The sequence below is a fragment of the Gossypium hirsutum genome, chromosome D02 (genome assembly GCF_007990345.1).
Source record: "Gossypium hirsutum isolate 1008001.06 chromosome D02, Gossypium_hirsutum_v2.1, whole genome shotgun sequence".
Taxonomy (NCBI): domain Eukaryota; kingdom Viridiplantae; phylum Streptophyta; class Magnoliopsida; order Malvales; family Malvaceae; genus Gossypium; species Gossypium hirsutum.
This window is the reverse complement of record NC_053438.1, coordinates 25964928-25983982: the sequence shown is the minus strand read 5'-3', so window position 1 is coordinate 25983982 and position 19055 is coordinate 25964928. Positions and strand designations below refer to the sequence as shown.

Genomic DNA, 19055 nt, shown 5'->3' with positions numbered 1-19055 from the left:
TTGGGCATACTCTTACACTTTTAATGCCTTGTCAAGTTAGGCCATTTTGGCCATATTTAGGTATTTGAAGTACATGATCTTTGTTGGTATGTTTGTATTGATATACAAATGGTTACATGTGATGTATTTGGTAGTTGAGGAACTAGGTTTTGTGCTTGGAATATGGCCTTATTGACTTGTTTTGGTTAATGATGTTTTAGTATAAATGTGGTTCCATTGAATGGTATATTGGTTAGATGAAATAGGATGTTTGAAATGGTATGTTTAGGTGTAATTGAATGATGTTTGAATCTCTTGAATGTGTGTACAAATGGGATGTTTGGTTAGGTGTGTTTTGGCCTTGAAATGGCTTGTTTTAGAGTCAAATTATGGATCACATGGCCTGGGACACAGCTGTCACACGGTCGTGTAACACACACAGTCTGGCTACACGACTGTGTGTCATTTGTAAATTCTTAGTGTATTAAGTTAATGGGTTACACGACCTAGCACATGGCTTGCGGCACGACCGTGTGTCGCAAGTTAGAGAGTTACACGATTTGGCACACGGCTTGCGACACGGCCGTGTGACCCAACTCAGTGAGTTACACAAGGAGAGACACAGGTTGGGACACGACCATGTGTCCCTTTGTTTGATTGTTACACAGCCTGGGCTTTGTCGCACGGCCGTGTGACCCTTGTTTTCAAATTTTGCAAAATTTTCCCAAATATTCTGTTTTGTTTCAAATTAGTCCTGAATTGCTTCTAAGCTATTTTTAAGGCCTTGAAGGCTCAATTTAGGGATCAAATGCATATTTTTGATTGGTTTTTAACAATATTAATTTATTTAATGTTATGATGATAAATGTTATTCCAATTGTTTGGTAATGCTCCATAACCTTAATTATGCGACGGAGACGAGTTAGGGGTATTACATGTTATGAGTTATAATCTTTAATGAGTTTGTTTTCTAATATTGTAAAAGAGCCTATTTATAGGCTAAATTCATATGTCAAATAAATTATGCTAATAAATGTTAAATATATTATACTAATAAATACTAAATCTTCTACAAAGAAAATATATTTTGTTTAACTTGACTTGCAAGCAATTTCTTATTTTATTTAATAGGAATTTGTGTCACACAACTCTAACAATAAATTTAACTTTTATGTGATATAATTTACATAATATACATAAAAACATAGTATAATATATTACAAAAATTAGGAAATGGGGTGGATAGATCGGGATTCAACCTTCAATGCTTTGAGTTTGAGCTCAATCAATATTTTAAATAAGCTTAATTTTTTACCTAAGCTCATTTTTTAGCCTAATAACTTTTTCCAAACTCTCTAAAATTTTAGGTGAACTGTTAGACTCAGATAGATAGCTTGGAATAGCATATTATTAAAGGTAATTATTTAATACACAAATTGTTGAGTTAAACATGATTAAAAGTGTGACAAGTGATACATTTGTTTATATTTTAATTTTTTATTTTTTACTATACACTATAAAACATATGTAATATTTAATCTGCTCGTGAAGTCTAAAATTTTTAAAAATTATAGGATTTTTTTAGAAACAAATTTTCATTCCAACTAATATGATATATTTAAAAATTTAAATTAATCCAATCATAATAAAATATTATAATTATTACAGTCCAGAATTGTCAGCTAAATGTACTAAATTGTTTTTCAATGCCATCTCAAATTGTAATTCCTTCGGTTCTTTTTGTCTAAATGTAATATACACAGAATCACAGCTTTAGACAGAAGCAACAAGCAATTGGATGTTTGACCGTTGACCTCCCGCGTTTCCTAAATTTCCCCGTTCCGTTTCTGCCACTAAGGACCTTCGAATCAATAATTATAAATCAGGTTGGTAAATCTCGTAGTTATCTCAAAAGTGGAGGGTATAAAAGTAATTTTCGCCTGTCCTTAAAATTAAAATAATAGAAGGTACAGCTAAGCTAAGAGGACATAATAATTCTGCTACTAGTGAACTCCATTCTCAGAAGAGCGCGTGGTGGCTTGAGCTGCTGAAGCACAACATTAATTCAAGCGGGGAGAGAGAGGGGCGCGCGTGAGAAAGCGAAATGCATAATGTAAAGCGGTGGTGGGGCAACTATGTATAATTAATTCAAGGGTCTTTTTCTCTTTTATCTAACTTTTGCTTTCTCTTCCCTCCCAATTCCCCCCTCTCTCTCCCTCACCTAAACCTAATTCTTTTGATTGTCAGAGAGGTACCAAGGAGAGGGTGAAGAAGAAATAAAAAATATCATTAGTGTTTTTTGAATTTTGATTGTTAATTTGGGAGTAGTGAAGGAAGAAGTAAAAGAAATTAAAGAAGATGACTCCAGCTAATTTGACAGGGCAATTTGGTGACACCACATACACTAATACTCCTTTAATCCATTGTTTGGTTCAGTGTATTGTTATTACAGGTCTAATCCATTACAGACCTAATCCCCAAAATCCACCGATTTCTATTCCGGATGAAAAGCTCTGTTTTGCTGCGTATTAAGTTCTCCCCATTTTTCTACCCTGTTTTACCCTCCTAATTGCTTCTTCTGATTTTTCTGATTCCATAACTTTTTCCTTCCTTTCTGCCGCCACATCTGCTTCTTCTTCATCACTCATTAGCAGACTGCTTCTTCTTCTTCATCCGCTCGACCCTGTTGCTATTTCATGGTGGTAACCGCTTGATTCTCAACTTATTGGCTCTCCAACAATGGGAACAAAGACTCCAAACTTCGCCACTTTACCGGAAATGATATTCGGTGAAAGTTGTTTGATTCTCTTAAAGACGTCGCAAGCGGCAACGATATTCGTTTCAATGCATTAGATGCTTTTTCCGATTGGAAGCATGAAGGTTTGCCTCCTGTTGAAGTTCCTTCTGCTGCTCAATGGAAATTTAGAAGGTAAAAGAAATGTCAATTATTTTATTTAACGTTTTTGGTGATTTAAATTCAGTTTTACGATCATTTATTTTACTGAGAACATCCCGTGCAGGACTTACATCTAAAGATGCTGAAGTTCGAGTCCATATTTTTGGTCAGAATAAGCTCGAGGAGAAGCCCGTAAGCACCCGTAATTTCGTATATATATATATATATAGAGTTTCAAATTTTCAGTTAAATCATCATTATTTATCTGTAGTTCTAATTATAAAATTGCAATAGAGTAAGGCCTTGCAGCCTATTAGCTAAACTAGCTGTAGTTTATCTGGTTTGGTTTGAAGCACTGTGACAATGCTAGCTTTTTTATCATTCTCCAGGAAAACAAGTTTTTGAAGTTTCTAAGTTTTATGTGGAACCCATTATCATGGGTTATGGAAGCTGCAGCAGTGATGGCCATTGTCCTTGCCAATGGTGGAGTAAGTTATATATCTTTCCCCATATACTTTTCAAAGCTTGAATGGTCACCCTGATAGCTTTCTGCGGTTTGTTTTGTTTCAGGGTGAGGGTCCTGACTGGCTGGACTTTGTAGGGATTATATGCCTTCTGATTATCAATTCAACAATCAGTTTCATTGAGGAAAACAATGCTGGAAATGCTGCAGCCGCACTCATGGCTCGTCTGGCTCCTAAAACAAAGGTCTGCAACTCTCTTCAAGTTTCTTTAATGCCTTTGCAAATACAATAATGTCTAAATTTTCATAATCATTTTTCTTTTATGCAGGTTCTCAGAGATGGTCAGTGGCAAGAGACAGATGCTGCTATTTTAGTACCAGGAGATATAATTAGCATAAAACTTGGAGATATCATCCCTGCAGATGCTCGCCTTCTTGAAGGCGATCCACTTAAAATTGATCAGGCAAGTGCTCTACTTGATAGTGATAAAAGTCAATTAAATAACTGAAGATATATCATGTAAAAATTCCTGTATTATCTGTTACTCTTGCAATCGGTTCTCATCGACTGTCTCAACAGGTACAACTCTTATTCCATGCACATCATTTTCCAGTAAAAATAAGCTAAAACATCCAAAACAGCACAATGACAAACTGAAATACTTATTCTACGTTGTTTACAAATCTATTGTTTGGTTTGTTTTTTTAGGGTGCCATTACTAAAAGGATGACTGCAATTGAAGAAATGGCTGGAATGGATGTTCTATGTAGTGACAAAACTGGAACTCTGACCTTGAATCGTCTAACCGTTGATCGGAACCTTGTTGAGGTACAATAGCTGGACTTCAAAAATTTGAAACTCCTAGTTCTTGCAATGACTCAATTTTCAGATAAAGGTTAAATAGCCATGTTCACCTTTTTCTTAAGGTTTTTAGCAAAAATATGGACAAAGACTTGGTTGTTCTGCTAGCAGCAAGAGCCTCCAGACTGGAAAATCAGGATGCTATTGATGCAGCCATCATTAACATGGTTGCAGACCCGAAGGAGGTAATACAACAAAAAAAATGTTCAATTTCAAGGTTCTCTTTTTCATTTGATTCTTTTAGATGTTCATGTCAAATAATGAAAGAAACCTTGCATATTCAGGCTCGTGCAAACATCAAAGAGGTTCACTTTCTTCCATTCAACCCAGTCGACAAACGTACCGCAATTACATACATTGACTCTGATGGTAATTGCAAAGGTTTATTTTTGTGTCCCAGGATATTTAGGATAGTGATTGATGATGATTTTGTTGTCATTTTAAATTGCAATCAGAACCCAAGGGAAGAAATTTCAAAGGGGAGCTCAGGCCTCTATTGGGAGGATTGCACACTGCGGCTTGCTTATGCAAATCTATGTGGTTGACATTTTCTTAACCATCTCTTCATTTTTTCACTCTGTATCCTAAAAGAAATGCTAATTTCAGGTTCATCTGGTTGCTTGAAAAACTCTTAATACATAAGCCACTGCACTCTTTTTCTCTCCTGAATTGATTGAATCAATCTTTATCTACTGTAAGTATATAATCATTGACTTCCTCTCTAGTTTTTCGTGTTTGCCTATGCCACACTAGCATGTTCACTTTTATATGTGTTTACTTGGGAATATTATCTATCATACTTGTTAATTTCCTTGTAAGTTAAAGTGACAAATCTTATTTCCTTGTTACTGCAACTTTAAAATGTACCATTTCAAGTAGCTACTCTCCCCTTCTCCTTTTGGTGTGATTAGGAGTCAGAAAGATTGTTTTTCCTGATTTATCAATGCATCATATAAATCCAGAATTGGCAGAGATTGCTTTTTCCCTTAACTTGAATGGACACATGAAGTTGAAGGTTATTTCCAATGGCAACTTTGGACAGTATTCGTTTTCCTGCTAGATTGATGAGCTATTTTGTTTGAAGTGAAGAATTGGTTTCATGGAAGGCCAATTGGAGTTGAGAGCAGGGTGAAAGAGATATTGTATCGGCTTGAATTTCTTCTATTGAATTCTTACTTTATATTTTTAGTTGAAGTGAGATATTGAGGCAGTACTTCCATTTAATTCAGAATTGTTGTAAATTCAATCGAGTTGTTGATGATAATTCAATATGGTTATGTTTTTTTTTATTTTTAGAGTTCAATTCTATATGGTTATGTTTTTTTTATTTTTAGAGTTCAATTCTTACTCACTTATTAAATTTTATTAGTTATAATTATTTTAAATTTTATTAAATCATATATTTTAATTAAAATATATTTAATATTAATTATTTCAAATTATCTTTTATAGTATAATATATTATGATTTGAGTAAATTCATATAAGAATATTAATTATTAAGAATTTTATTAAATTATATATTTTAATTAAGATATATTTAATAATAATTATGTTAAATTATCTTTTATAGTATCATATATTATGATTTGAGTAAATTCATATAAGAATATTAATTATTAAGAATTTTATTAAATTATATATTTTAATTATAATATATTTAATAATAATTATGTTAATTTATATTTTATAGTATCATATATTATTATTTGAGTAAATTCATATCAGAATATTAATTATTAAGAATTTTATTAAATTATATATTTTAATTAAAATATATTTAATAATAATTATATTTAAATATGATTAAATTATTTATTATTGATAATAATAATCTTATTAAAATTTAAATAACAATAACAATAATCATTTACCAAGACAAATTTATGCTAAGGGTATTCTAGTCATTTTAGTTTTTTCCATTATGCTATTACACGTCTATTCCATTCAACCAAACACAAGATTACTATTACGCCTCTATTCCATTACATTCAACCAAACAGTTGATTTGCTATTACACCTCTATTCCATTACACCTCTAATCCAATACATCTCTAATCCAATACAGCGAACCAAACGTGATCTAAGGTGTTTGTGGGAGGGCTGGCATGGGAGACTCACAAGGATACCATGAAGAAGTACTTTGAGCAATTCGGTGACATCTTGGAGGCTGTCGTAATCACTGATAAGGCCACTGGCAGATCTAAAGGCTATGGATTTGTATGGTTTCATTCCTTTCTTCTCACCTTTTTTTTAACTTCATTTTTCAATTTCCATATTATATTTTTTATCACTTCATCTTCAAGCAAATAAAAGATCTAGTCACTAGTGATGGATTTTGAAAAGAGTGAAACCAAAGTAGATGATGAGATTGAAAATGTGCTGCTTTGTTTTGGATTATTATTATCATAGGTAACGTTTCGTGAACCGGATGCCGCCATGAGAGCTTGCGTTGATGCTGCTCCTGTGATCGATGGGAGAAGGGCTAATTGCAACCTTGCTTCTTTGGGTGTTCAAAGATCCAAACCCTCTACTCCAAAGCATGGTAATCAACTGCTTCGTTTCCTTGCTTTTCAATCTATTTGTTTCTAAATGATCTATGGAATTATCTCAACTTATTAGGTTTTAGGTGATCGCATATGTATATTTCAGATCTGAAGTAAAAGATACGTGATGTCATTTCTTTCTTTGTTTTTTTCCTTCTTTTTGCTTTATGGTTGCTTAATTATTGTCAAGTTTAGCAGGTGTTTACTATACGTTTAACGTTATCAGTGAAAAAGAAATTGATATCTAGGGCCCAACCAACATTCCATTTTCATGCAAAAATTCACCATGGAATATAGTGAAGAATATTCTTCAAAAAATGGAAAATGGAGCAGCCTTATCCCGTAACTTATGCGTAATGCTGCATGGGAAATTTACTAAATCCTGATCAACTCATGTCTTTTATTTTGTTGTTCTATTGTAAACTTCTGCAAACAAAGAACAAAGAAAAAAATAGTACTACTAAATACTGAAATATGTCCATAATATTTGTGTTCATGCATTAAAGGAGCAATACTGAAAGATTATGATTGTTATTTGTGTTAGTTTAACAAAAAAAATATTTAATAAATATGAAAGCGGGTTGGTGTTGCAGGCAGGAATTTTAGGGTAATGAGCACATTTCAAACAGGGTTTGGAGGTGGAGTCGGAACTGCAACAGCTTTTGCTTCGGCAGCAACCTTTCCCCCTCATTATGCCATCCAACAAGGGATCCCTTGTAATGTTTATGGGTATGCATGCTTCTCATGCCATTAAACTAATTAATTAGAGACATTAATTATATTCCATTTTCTCTCTCTAACTTCTTTTACATATCTGTATCTGTTCTCTCTCTCTATATATTTCAAATATAATGATGACAGCTCATGTGATGTTTTGTATGTACACATGACATTTCATATATATAAGTTATATTATATAAAAGAGCGTCTTATGTTATGCTTTGCATGCGAATGCACATGCATACCCGGGATATAAAGGCAAATTCCATATTTCTGCTTTGATTTAAATAAAATGTTCTATTTTTCAACTACGATTCTCTAAAGTGATTTTGCTAAACTTTGTTTCCATGCACACTCTTTTAGGTACTCTTCATACTCGCCAGATTACTCTAATTACCCCACGGTTTGTACACACATCTCTCTCTCTCTCTCTCTCTCTCTCTCTCTCTCTCTCTCTCTCTCTCTCTCTCTTGATGACTAAATATTTCTCCTTTTCCTTTTGCTTTATCTTCACTACACCTTAGGATGCGTTTTCAAGCTTCCTCTTTTTTTTAAAAAAAAAAAGAAATTCAAGGAGATATTGACCTTTTACCTTGATGCTTCTTTCTACTTCTAAATTCTAATGGTTATTATATGTTTAATTAATTTCCTCTCAAAATGATAATCGATTTTATAATGGGTTAAATTCATAAGAACTAGAATAAAATAATAGCTTCTATCAAGAAAAAGAATAGCCAGACTTGGCAAGAGGAAGATAACTTTTTTCGCTGGTTGTAGCTGGCAGGCGGAAGGCTTTGTCCCGCCTTTTAGTGATTTTGTTTCCACTAATTTAATATAGATTTATATTTTGAGAAATTTATATCCTGATAACAAGGAACTCGGGGGTTTAAGACTTTTTAATCTTCCTTTGTAATAAATCTCACAGAAATATTTTATTAATAATAAAATTAAATATAAATATTTGATATTTTTCTAAATTATTTATTTTTAATTTTTTTAATGTATTCATTTGAAACGGGGCTAGTGACCATCAATTGAGTTGTTAAAATGACATAATAATTCACCAAAACTTTACCAATTTACGTCAAATATAAATCTATTTAATTTTACCCAACACAGTTAAAGAGTGACGACTGGTGGGGGTGAAACATTTTATATGTACGGCTGACTAGGTCAGAGCCTTTGTACTGATTGGCTCAGCATTGACATTAGCACTTGCATTTGCATATGGATACAGCTGTGGAGGCTTTGCTTTGTCCTCAACAAGTTCATGATTAGAAATTGGAAGCAGTGGTCCATCCCCCACACTTGCATTATTCTTCTAAAAATTTGTGAAACTAGCAGTCTTTATTCCTAGTCTTAGCTAGGTTTGTTCCAATTGAATGTCCTCACCAAAGAATTGATTCTTGCAATTCCATGGCTATAAAGTATAAAGCCTGTAAGTGGCAACATGTAAATTTGAGCAATATTACTAACTGTTTGCAACTTTGTTATGGTACAGAGCTACTATAATGTGTATGGAGGGGCCACAGCACAGTTTCCAATGTACGGTGCTGGACCGGGTGGGTTGATTACTGGCACGGGAACAACATTCTATCCCTATCTTCAATTCGGAGAAGGAACCGGGGGTGGAGCCACTGCCTACTCTTCCGGCCAAGGATATGGTCTCCAGTATCCACATCACCTCTTTCAGTTCTCAACTGGGAGTTACCCACAGCACTATGGCGCGCCCATGTCTCTTGCACCCACTCCACCCTTACAATCAGGTTTGTAGTAGTACTATTTAAATCAATTTTCTCAAATAACAACATGCCGTATTTCCTAGTTCAACGAAATAATAATGTTAATATCTTTGACAGTGTGTTTTGCTAATCCACAGGCGTGACCATGCCTCTTCATGCACCTGCAATTCCACATCGTTGAGAGACTCATTCCAAAATAGCTAGCTACTCCAAAAATACTCAGTTGCTCTAAATTCTCTGCCTTTGGTCTAACCATGGTTCTCTTTCTCCCTTTGCCTCTATCTAACTCAAGTCAAAGCCCATGCTTGGCATCTGGGCCTTTGCACACAGGAAAAGCCCCCCATAGGGGCTGAAAATCACCTCCGAAGCCGGAGAATCATGCATTTTTTTTTTCCTATTGCATCTTTGTCAAACAAGGGTTCCTTGAAGAGAACCAAAGTATTTTTATCTAAATGCCAACTTCAGCTATTGGATGAGCTATGTTGGGAAAGTTTTTTGCGCCGGTAAAAGGCAAATTAAAACAGACTTTTTTTGTTACTTTTAGCCCAGGCAAGGCTAATAAACAAAAAGATGGTTTGCAAAACTGTAAATTTCAACAACACAAAAAGCAAGCCTCACATAAACGGCTAATCACCTCTTGACAACGAGGCAGTTTTAGCAAAATCTGAGGGCATTGTATGCCCCCAAGGTTTTTCTTTTCATTTTTTTTGCATTGACATGTAGTCATAGGGTTTAAAACTAGGAGAACATGTAGTCATATTTTTATAAATGTTTTTTTCTACCAGAAAACATCACTTCAGATCTTATTATAATATGTCTGAAGCTAACAACATCTTCTCTTAGGGAAAGGGAAGATAAAGTTTACTTACTAACACTTGTTTCTTGTAAATTCATTGTGGCTAAACTTTGGAAGTATTAGCCCATTTTGATTAAACCATATATAGAAGGGTTAGTAGCGTTTGCCTTTTGCATTTAGCTTTTCTAATGTTTCATCATGAAAAGTAACTCCATGAATGGATGTGGAGTTCAAAGCATTTGCATGTAACCCTGGGAGATATTTTGGTTCCTTTTAGGGTTCTTTTCTTCTAACGGACCAACCATGGTTAGACTTAGGTAATCACCATCACTCTCTCTCGATCGCAATATCACTTCCCTTTCCTTTTCTTTCATCCCTCTCTGTGGAACTTGTTAATCTTTTTTATGTATAAGCCTATGGATTTGGATTGTAACTAGGGATTCTTTCTCCATCCATGACCTTGATGCATGGTTGAGAATGAATTTGCCACTTACTACTATGCTTTCATTTCAAACTCTTGTGTCTATGTTGCTAATGCTTTGTCCTTGATCACCAAACTATGATGTCCTAAACTTCAAATTTTGTCGTGTTTAATTATATTTGGCTGAAATTATAACTATACTATTTCAACTGCCAACTATTTCTTTTCCATTCAATTTTTTTTACAACATACATTACTGCCTCAACCCATTATATCCTTAAAATAACTTCTCCATATTAATTCAAAAAAAAAAAAAAAAAAGAAAAAAAAAGAAAAAAAAAGGAAAAGGTAACAATAGAGAAGAAAAACATTTTAAAGTTGTGGACAAAAGCAACGTTTTTACCCCAGCAAATTGAAGAAACATTACCTATTTATTTGTTGTTGGTTTTTTTATTTTTTTTGGGAGGGGGGTGGTTGTTGTTGATTAGTTAGATGGTGAAGCGAAAATCAAGATTTTAAACAAATCAACGAAACCACTGCATTTGTTTGACTGAATAAAATTTGAAAAATGGAATAATTTTTTGGAAAAGTTAATATTTTCTTTTGATAATTTTTTTAAAAAAATTGTTGTTAGTGAAACAATTATAATATAAATATATTTATAATAATAAACTATTTATTTTCTTTTAACAATCGAAATTTATTTTAGATTTAAGAGTATAAAAAACTCTCAAAGTTTTTCAAGAAAAACAATTAAGCCTTTATCTTTTTTTTTCACTCAATTAGGTACTTAAGCTTTCAAAATGCAACAAAAAAGACCTTAAACTTTTTAAAAAAAAAAGCAATTAAACCCCCTTTTTTTTGCACTCAATTGAGTACTTGAACATTTAAAATGCATAAAAAAGGACTCTCAAACTTTTTCAAATCAAGCAATTAAGCCCTTGATTTTTTTTACACTCAATTGAATACTTGTACTATCAAAATGCATCAAAAAAACCCTTTGACCGTTAAAGTTAACCGCCCCTAATGTTTTTCAATTAAAACCACCACGTGTCGCACCCACGGCGTGACATGCGACAAAAAATGGTAAAAGAATGAAAATCAATAAAATTTATAAAATTTATTAAATTTTAATAAAAAATAAAAAATAAAAAATATTAAAAATTTATTAAAAATTATAAAAATAGTAAAAAATTATAAAAAAAATTCTAAAATTTTATAAAAAAATCGTAAAAACAATTATAAAATATGTAGAAATATAGAAAAAAATTATAAAATTTTATAAAGTCATAAGAAAATGATAAAAATGTAAAGAAATATAAAATTTGTAAAAAAAATTAAAATTATTGTAACAAAAGAAGAATTTTGTAATTTTTATTTATTTTTATTTTTTATCATTTTTCACCACATGTCACGTTGTCTTATGACACATGATGAATTTAATTGAAAAAAATAGGGGTCGTTAACTTTAATGGTCAACGATTAAAGTCAATGGTTAAAGGGTACTTTTGATGCATTTTATAATTTGTTTTTATGATTTTTATGATTTTTTCTATTTTTAATAAATTTTAAATATTTTTTATATTTTTATTAAAGTTTAATAATGTTTATAACTTTTATTGATTTTTATTTTTTATAATTTTTTTACTACATGTCACGCCATGGTTGGGACACGAGGTGACTTTAATTGAAAAAATTAGGGGCAGTTAACTTTAATGGTCAACTATTAAAGTTAACGATCAAAGGGCCTTTTTATGCAATTTGACAGTTCAAGTACCCAATTGAGTGAAAAAAAAAAGCAGTGTCTTAATTGTTTTATTTTTTTTTGAAAAAATTTAAGGGCCTTTTTGATGCATTTTGAAAGTTCAAGTACTCAATTGAGTGTAAAAAGAAAACAAGGGCTTAATTTTTTTTTTTGAAAAAGTTCGAGAGTTTTTTACACCCCTAAGCCTTTATTTTATAATAAGATAGTATTTAATAATAATTAATATAATATATATAAACTTAATAATAAATAATGTCTAATTAAAAATTAATTTAAATTACATATATGGGAGTGGATGGTGACACATTAATTAGAGTTGGAGGGAATAAATGAAGCTAAGTATGATTTAAAGAAACACTCATATTTATATAATTAAAATATACGTACGAAGTATGGTTGAAGGAGAGGCTGCTAGATAGCATTTTGAGAAGTTCGAGTTCGTTCCTTTGGAGAACTCTATATAAGGTTTGACCTTTGCTTAAAGATAATTTAGTATGATTTGTGGGACATGGAAGGTCGATTCATTGTTGGAAAGATCATTGGATTGCGAGTGTAGTGTTAAGATATGATAGGAACTAATCTTTTATTAAAACTCTTGAAAACTTCAGTACAAAGTTGCTGTTTATTTATAGAGCAGGAAGGTTAAACTGCACTAACTGACTTTAACAACAGACGTAATAGTTTGTTTATTAACTAACTAGTTAACTGATTATAGTTATAACATTCTCCTGGTTCGGTTTGAATTTTTTCACTTTGATCACACAGTTGAACTTTTAAATCCTGTCGAAAACCAGCAAACTGCTTTGGAGGTATGGGTTTTGTGAGAACATCAGCTATCTGTCTTGCAGAGGGAACAAAATTGACCTGGAGAGCTCCTGCAGTAACTTTTTCTCGTATGAAATGATGGTCAATCTCGACGTGCTTCATGCGTGCATGATGGGTTGGATTGGCGGCCATGGAGACAGTAGACGTGTTGTCACACCAGACAACTGGTGTTTGACACAAAGAGACCCCGACCTCGTCAAGTAACTGTTTAATCCATAATAACTCAGCAACGCAATTAGCCAAACTGCGATACTCAGCCTCAGAAGTTGACCGAGATACAACTGATTGCTTTTTAGAGCACCATGCAACTGGATTGGGACCAAGGTAAATTACGTACCCCGTGGTGGAACGCCTATCTTCAACCGAGGCAGCCCAATCTGCATCCGAGTAACCCACTAACTCGCACTGCCCTTTGGAAAAAAATAAACCATGGTCCATAGTCCCAATGAGATATCTCAGAACACGTTTTACTGCTTTCCAATGATCATCACTAAGAGAGTTCATATATTGACTTAGCTTGTTGACGCAAAAGGCCAAGTCGGGACGTGTAACACACAAATATTGAAGCATGCCAACTATGCTTCGATATAGCTGACCATCAGCAAACAATGAATGACCATCAGATGTAACAAGTTTTTGGGTACTCACCATGGGTGTTGGAGTGGATGCAGCTCCTGTCATCTCCGTTTTCTGAAGAATCTCTGAAACATACTTTCTTTGACTGAGGAACAGTCCCTGAGTTGTGTGATGAACCTCAATCCCTAAGAAGTAGTTCAGTTGCCCCATATCTTTGAGTGCAAATTTTTCGTGCAGTAAGCGAACAACAGTGTCTATCTCCTCATCAGAACTCCCTGTGATTACAATATCATCAACATATGCCATAAGCAGTAATAGATGTCCACCAGATGAGCGAATGAACAAAGATGGATCTGCTTTTGAAGCCCGAAAACCAAGATGAGAAACAAGATGCTGTTTGAGTGTCTGAAACCAAGCACGAGGGGCTTGTTTCAGCCCGTAAAGCGCTTTGGTCAGTCTGCACACAAGTGTCTGCCCATTAGCTCCTTTTATTTCAAACCCAGGAGGTTGAGCCATATATATCTCCTCTGTCAGATCACCATTAAGAAAAGCGTTATTCACGTCAACTTGCCTTAGAACCCAGCCATGCATGACTGCAATAGATAAAACAGTTCTAATTGTTGCTGCTTTAACAACGGGGCTAAATGTGTCTCGAAAATCAAAACCCGGGTGTTGAGAAAACCCTTTGGCCACCAACCGCGCCTTATACCGCTCCACAGTGCCATCAGCCCGCTTTTTTACCTTAAAAAGCCATTTGCAGCCAATAATCTTTCGATTGTCAGGGAGAGGGCAGAGATCCCACGTCTTGTTGCGAAGTAGGGCCTGTAACTCCTCTTGAACAGCAGTTTGCCAGCAGCCATGTTGCATGGCATCATGAATATTAGTAGGAGTCTCTGGAACCTCATGACTAACACTACTAAGATATGCCTTTGGTTTATAAATACCTGCTTTGCTTCTGGTAGTCATTGCATGTGAGTTTACAGGCAACGAACTAGGTTCAGTAGGAATAGTAGGGCCAACTGAAGACTGGTGTAAGCTGGTATGTAACCGAGAACCATGATCTGAATTAGTGCTGTCAGAAAGCAAATTATTACTGAAGGAGACCATTGGACTGTGCTGTCGAGCTAAAGTATTACAAGGCTCAGGTAAAACTGATGTAGTGGATGGAGCTGAAACAGTTGGGCTGGAATGAAGAACCAGCAACTTGGAGCTAGAAACAGAAGCAGGAGGTTGAGCAACTGTTGTCTGGGAGGGAGACTGTTTGAACGGAAACTCTCCTTCATGAAAAGTAACATGGCGAGAGATATACACCCGACCATCAACTGCTTGACAACGATAGCCTTTATGACTAGGGGAATACCCTAGAAATGTACATGGACTGGATCTAAACTGCAACTTGGAGTTATTAAATGGCCGTAGATTAGGAAAACACAAGCAACCAAATACCCGTAGAAAACAATAGTTGGGACGCTCATGAAACAACTTTTCATAAGGGGATACCCCTAAGGGAGAAGTAGGCAACCTGTTCACCAAGAAAACAGCACTAGAAAACGCATCATTCCAGTAGGTGATGGGTAGACTTGCGTGAGTCATTATAGAGAGACCGGTTTCAACAACTTGCCTGTGTTTGCGCTCTACCAGACCATTCTGTTGAGACGTATATGGGCATGTGACACGTCGAATAATACCATGATGTAACAGATAACCAGCCAAAGATTGAAACTCTCCACCACCATCAGTTTGCAAAGCTTTCAACTTGCACCCAAGAAGCCGTTCAGCTTGTCTATGAAAAAGAGGAAACACACTCAGAACATCAGACTTTCTTTTAAGAAAATATATCCACGTATATCTTGAATAGGCATCTGTGAAAGCAACATAGTAGCGAAAGCCATTTGATGTGACTGGAGCAGGTCCCCAAACATCAGCAGCTACTAGTTGTAATGGGGCAGTGTATTCAGAATTAGAGTGTGCAAAAGGTTGCTTGCGTTCCTTCCCTAAATGACAAGCAACACAACAATCAGTATTTTTATTTTCAACAACTGAGATATTACATTGAGTCAACGCTTTTTTAAGCGTGGCATTACAGGGATGCCCTAGTCTATAATGCCAAACATCAAGTGGTACCATAGTGCTGGCAGTTAAACAGTGAGCAGAGTTCATCTTTGAGTCAGAAGCATTCGAGTGTAGCTTGTATAACCCGTCACTTACAGAACCAGCAAGAAGAACCTTTCTCGTCTGTAGATCACGTACTTGGCACTGTGTGGGATAAAACTCAAACATCACATTATTATCCTTGGTAAATTTGGAAACAGAAAGCAAATTCTTTGTTATGCCGGGAACATGCAGCAACGACTTCATAAGCAAAGGTCGTGATCGAGTAATTAAGGATGATTGACCCATTGACATAACAGGAAGAGCGGATCCATTACCCACATAAACTTTACCTGGACCGTTGTACGGTATAGTTTCACTGATTGATGCCCCTGAATTGGTCAGATGATGAGTGGCTCCAGAGTCGGGGTACCAGGCATTATCCGCCACCGTTCCAGGAGTTGTAAGAAAGGCTTGAGACTGTAGAGTTGGAGTGGATGCAGAGACCTGAGACACGTTACCATGCTGTGGAGAGGCAGGAAGAAATGGATTAGACCAGTTAGAAATTTGAGTAGGTGGACAATACCAACCTGGGGAAACATTCGGATTCACTGCAGGTGTAGGGCCGACCCAAGATGGAGTCGGATAACCTGCTCCAAACATACTGAGATTTGCTTGAGGGGCTGAAGAAGGTCTGTAACCTATACTTTTATATGACGCATCGAAGCGATGGTAACACCGATCAACAAGATGCCCGGTCTTCCCACACAACTGACATTGCACTCTTGACCCATACGAACGACCACGCCCACGTCCTCTGTTATTAGAAGAAGGTCGATAATCTGGTGTGGATACATTCTCATTCACAACATTCGGAACCTGACTAGATACTAAATTTGCCGAACTAGGAACCTCACATACGATAACTTGTTGTCGTGTCTCAGCATCAAGAAGAATGGTTGTAACTCCTTGAAGCGTATACGGAACCTAGCTGGAGGTGACAATCGTGATGACGGACTCATACTCAGGTGGCAAGCCATTAAGAATGGCAGTGATGTGCTCATGATCACTAATAATTTCCCCACAGCTCGCAAGACTATCACAATAGGTTTTGATTTTCACAAGAAAATCTTTCATAGAGAGATCTCCTTTCCTTTGTGCATGCAAGGCTCTCCTATACGACATCAACCTAGATGTTGTCTTGCTACCATACAAAGTAACAATGGCATTCCAGATTTGAGCACTGGAATCCATACCAATAAGATGTGGCAATACACCCGGACTTACAGAAGATAACAGCCAGGAGGCAAGAGCGCAGTCTTGTTGCTCGAACCTGGCAAACTCCGGATTCTCCTGAGGAACCCCACTTTGATCCATAACCTGTTGAGGCGGAGCAGTCGTGCTTAAGTCAAGAAAATGCTGTAGACGATGGGTTTTGAGAGCCAAAAGAATCTGCTGACGCCATAGCAAATAGTTATTATCATCAAGCAATACGCTGATTTTCTTGGTTGCAAAAAAACGACTATCAACAATTCCATCAGCAAGATTAGACACCATTGTATAAGCAGCGGATTGCACACCAGAAGGACTGGAAGGCAGATCCATCAAACACAAAAATAAGAAAAGAAGAAAAAAAAACTACAAGAAGTAATAAACCTCTGATACCATGTTAAGATATGATAGGAACTAATCTTTTATTAAAACTCTTGAAAACTTCAGTACAAAGTTGCTGTTTATTTATAGAGCAGGAAGGTTAAACTGCACTAACTGACTTTAACAACAGACGTAATAGTTTGTTTATTAACTAACTAGTTAACTGATTATAGTTATAACATGTAGGACCATTGATGCGGCTAATTCCTTTGCATGCCGACTTGGATCCTGATTGCAAGCTTGACGAGATGATAACGGCGGATGGGGTGTGGAATATTGATTTATTTTGGGTGTGGTTGTTTGAAGTCATTGTTCGGGGCATAGTCAGTATCTTGACACCCCATTCTTCAACGGGACTGAATAGAATTGCTTGAAGCCATCAACCTACTGGGTCTTTTTGGGTTAAAAGTGCGTATCATATCATTCAGGAGAATTTTAGGAGACCTAGAGATGAGTTTTGGAAGACGATATGGAAATTTCAAGGGCCGCAAAGAGCCACTTCTTTATGTGGCTTGCTTTAAAGCAACGATTACTCACAAACATGGAATGTGTTAGGAGAGGAATTGGTTAGGATCCTTCTTGCCCAGATTGTGGTCATGCCTCTAAAGACCTTCTTTATGTTCTTAGAGATTGCTTAGCAGTGAAAGAGGGATGGGCGTAGTACTTGTAAATCAAAGATAATTTTTTCTCTGCTTCCAACTTTGCAGACGGGTTAGTTTCTAAACTTATCTCACATTTAAGGGTGCTTTCTAAGGAAGTTGTTTGGTCCTACTTCTTTGGTTTAATTGTGTGGCATCTTTGGAAGAAAAGACATTTATTCATTTTTCAAGGTTTGACTTGGAATGCTTCAGAGATAATTAAAGTTTCATTATGTTGGGCTCAACAAGTTTTGAACGTACATACAACTATGATGTTTGAGCTTATGTTCAATCTTTGTCAGGTATTTGTGTTTTCTTACATGCTGATGGGGCAGTGAATGTGAGCACAGGATATGCATCCGCTAGTGGTGTAGTGCGAGATTAGTTTGGAGACTGGATTGTCGAGTTTAATCATAATTTTGGTGTTTGTTCGGTCATTGATTTTGAACTTTGGAGTATCTAGGATGGTTTACTCTTGTTACAAGAAAAGAGGTATGTTAAAGCTTTAATTCAGACAGGTTGCTTGGAGGCAGTTATGCTATTCAAGATGGTTATTTTGAGGTATCAAATTTGGTCTTGATTTGACAAATTAAGCAGATGTTATAGTACAAGGAACACTGGATAATTAGGCATGTCCCTAGGGGGAGAAATCAAGTTATTGATCGTTTAGCTAAAATGTCTTCTGTTGGGATTGATGGTATGCAGAGAATAACAAATGTGCCTAGGGAGTTGATTGACTTTCTTGAGCAAGACAAAGTTGCTGGTACTCTTGTTCATTTAGTTTGATCTTGTTATCTCATTTTTTATTTACAAAAAAATCCATATTTTATAATATAAAACATTTATTATTAAATATTTATAAATTATAATATATGTTATTGAAATTTTAATATAAATATTTTTAATAATATATTAATGATATTACTTGGAACTTAAAATTATTATAGTTAATTTTTTATTAAAATAAAAATTAAAAATTAAAAAATATATTAAAATAATAATTTAGATTAATAATAATTTAGATTATTAAATATAAATAATTAAATATCTATGTTTAATAATATTGGACATAATAATATTTGA

At 34.9% G+C, this 19055-nt stretch overlaps 3 protein-coding genes across 4 annotated transcripts; all 3 read left to right on the top strand.

Moving 5' to 3' along the window:
• The first annotated feature begins 2337 nt into the window (after positions 1–2337).
• Positions 2338–3884, top strand: LOC121214534 (ATPase 6, plasma membrane-type). The gene is made up of 6 exons (XM_041088306.1): positions 2338–2431; positions 2794–2859; positions 2961–3067; positions 3265–3363; positions 3446–3583; positions 3668–3884. The coding sequence occupies exons 1-6, from the start codon at positions 2338–2340 to the stop codon at positions 3845–3847; spliced, it is 684 nt and encodes a 227-aa protein (XP_040944240.1). The 3' UTR covers positions 3848–3884.
• LOC121214701 (plasma membrane ATPase 2-like) lies at positions 3872–5444 on the top strand. The gene is made up of 6 exons (XM_041088745.1): positions 3872–3918; positions 4048–4167; positions 4266–4385; positions 4485–4569; positions 4656–4894; positions 5163–5444. Exons 2-5 carry the CDS (start codon positions 4066–4068, stop codon positions 4754–4756), a joined length of 408 nt encoding a protein of 135 aa, XP_040944679.1. The 5' UTR covers positions 3872–3918; positions 4048–4065; the 3' UTR covers positions 4757–4894; positions 5163–5444.
• An 832-nt stretch (positions 5445–6276) lies between these two features.
• LOC107910637 (RNA-binding protein 38) lies at positions 6277–10560 on the top strand. Of its 2 annotated transcripts, none has more exons than XM_016838566.2 (6): positions 6277–6419; positions 6612–6744; positions 7339–7474; positions 7829–7868; positions 8967–9231; positions 9345–10560. In XM_016838566.2, the coding sequence occupies exons 1-6, from the start codon at positions 6330–6332 to the stop codon at positions 9386–9388; spliced, it is 708 nt and encodes a 235-aa protein (XP_016694055.2). In that variant the 5' UTR covers positions 6277–6329; the 3' UTR covers positions 9389–10560. The 2 variants fall into 2 exon arrangements, with proteins under 2 accessions (XP_016694055.2, XP_040944678.1); XM_041088744.1 differs by having other exon boundaries at positions 9325–10560.
• Positions 10561–19055: the final 8495 nt, after the last annotated feature.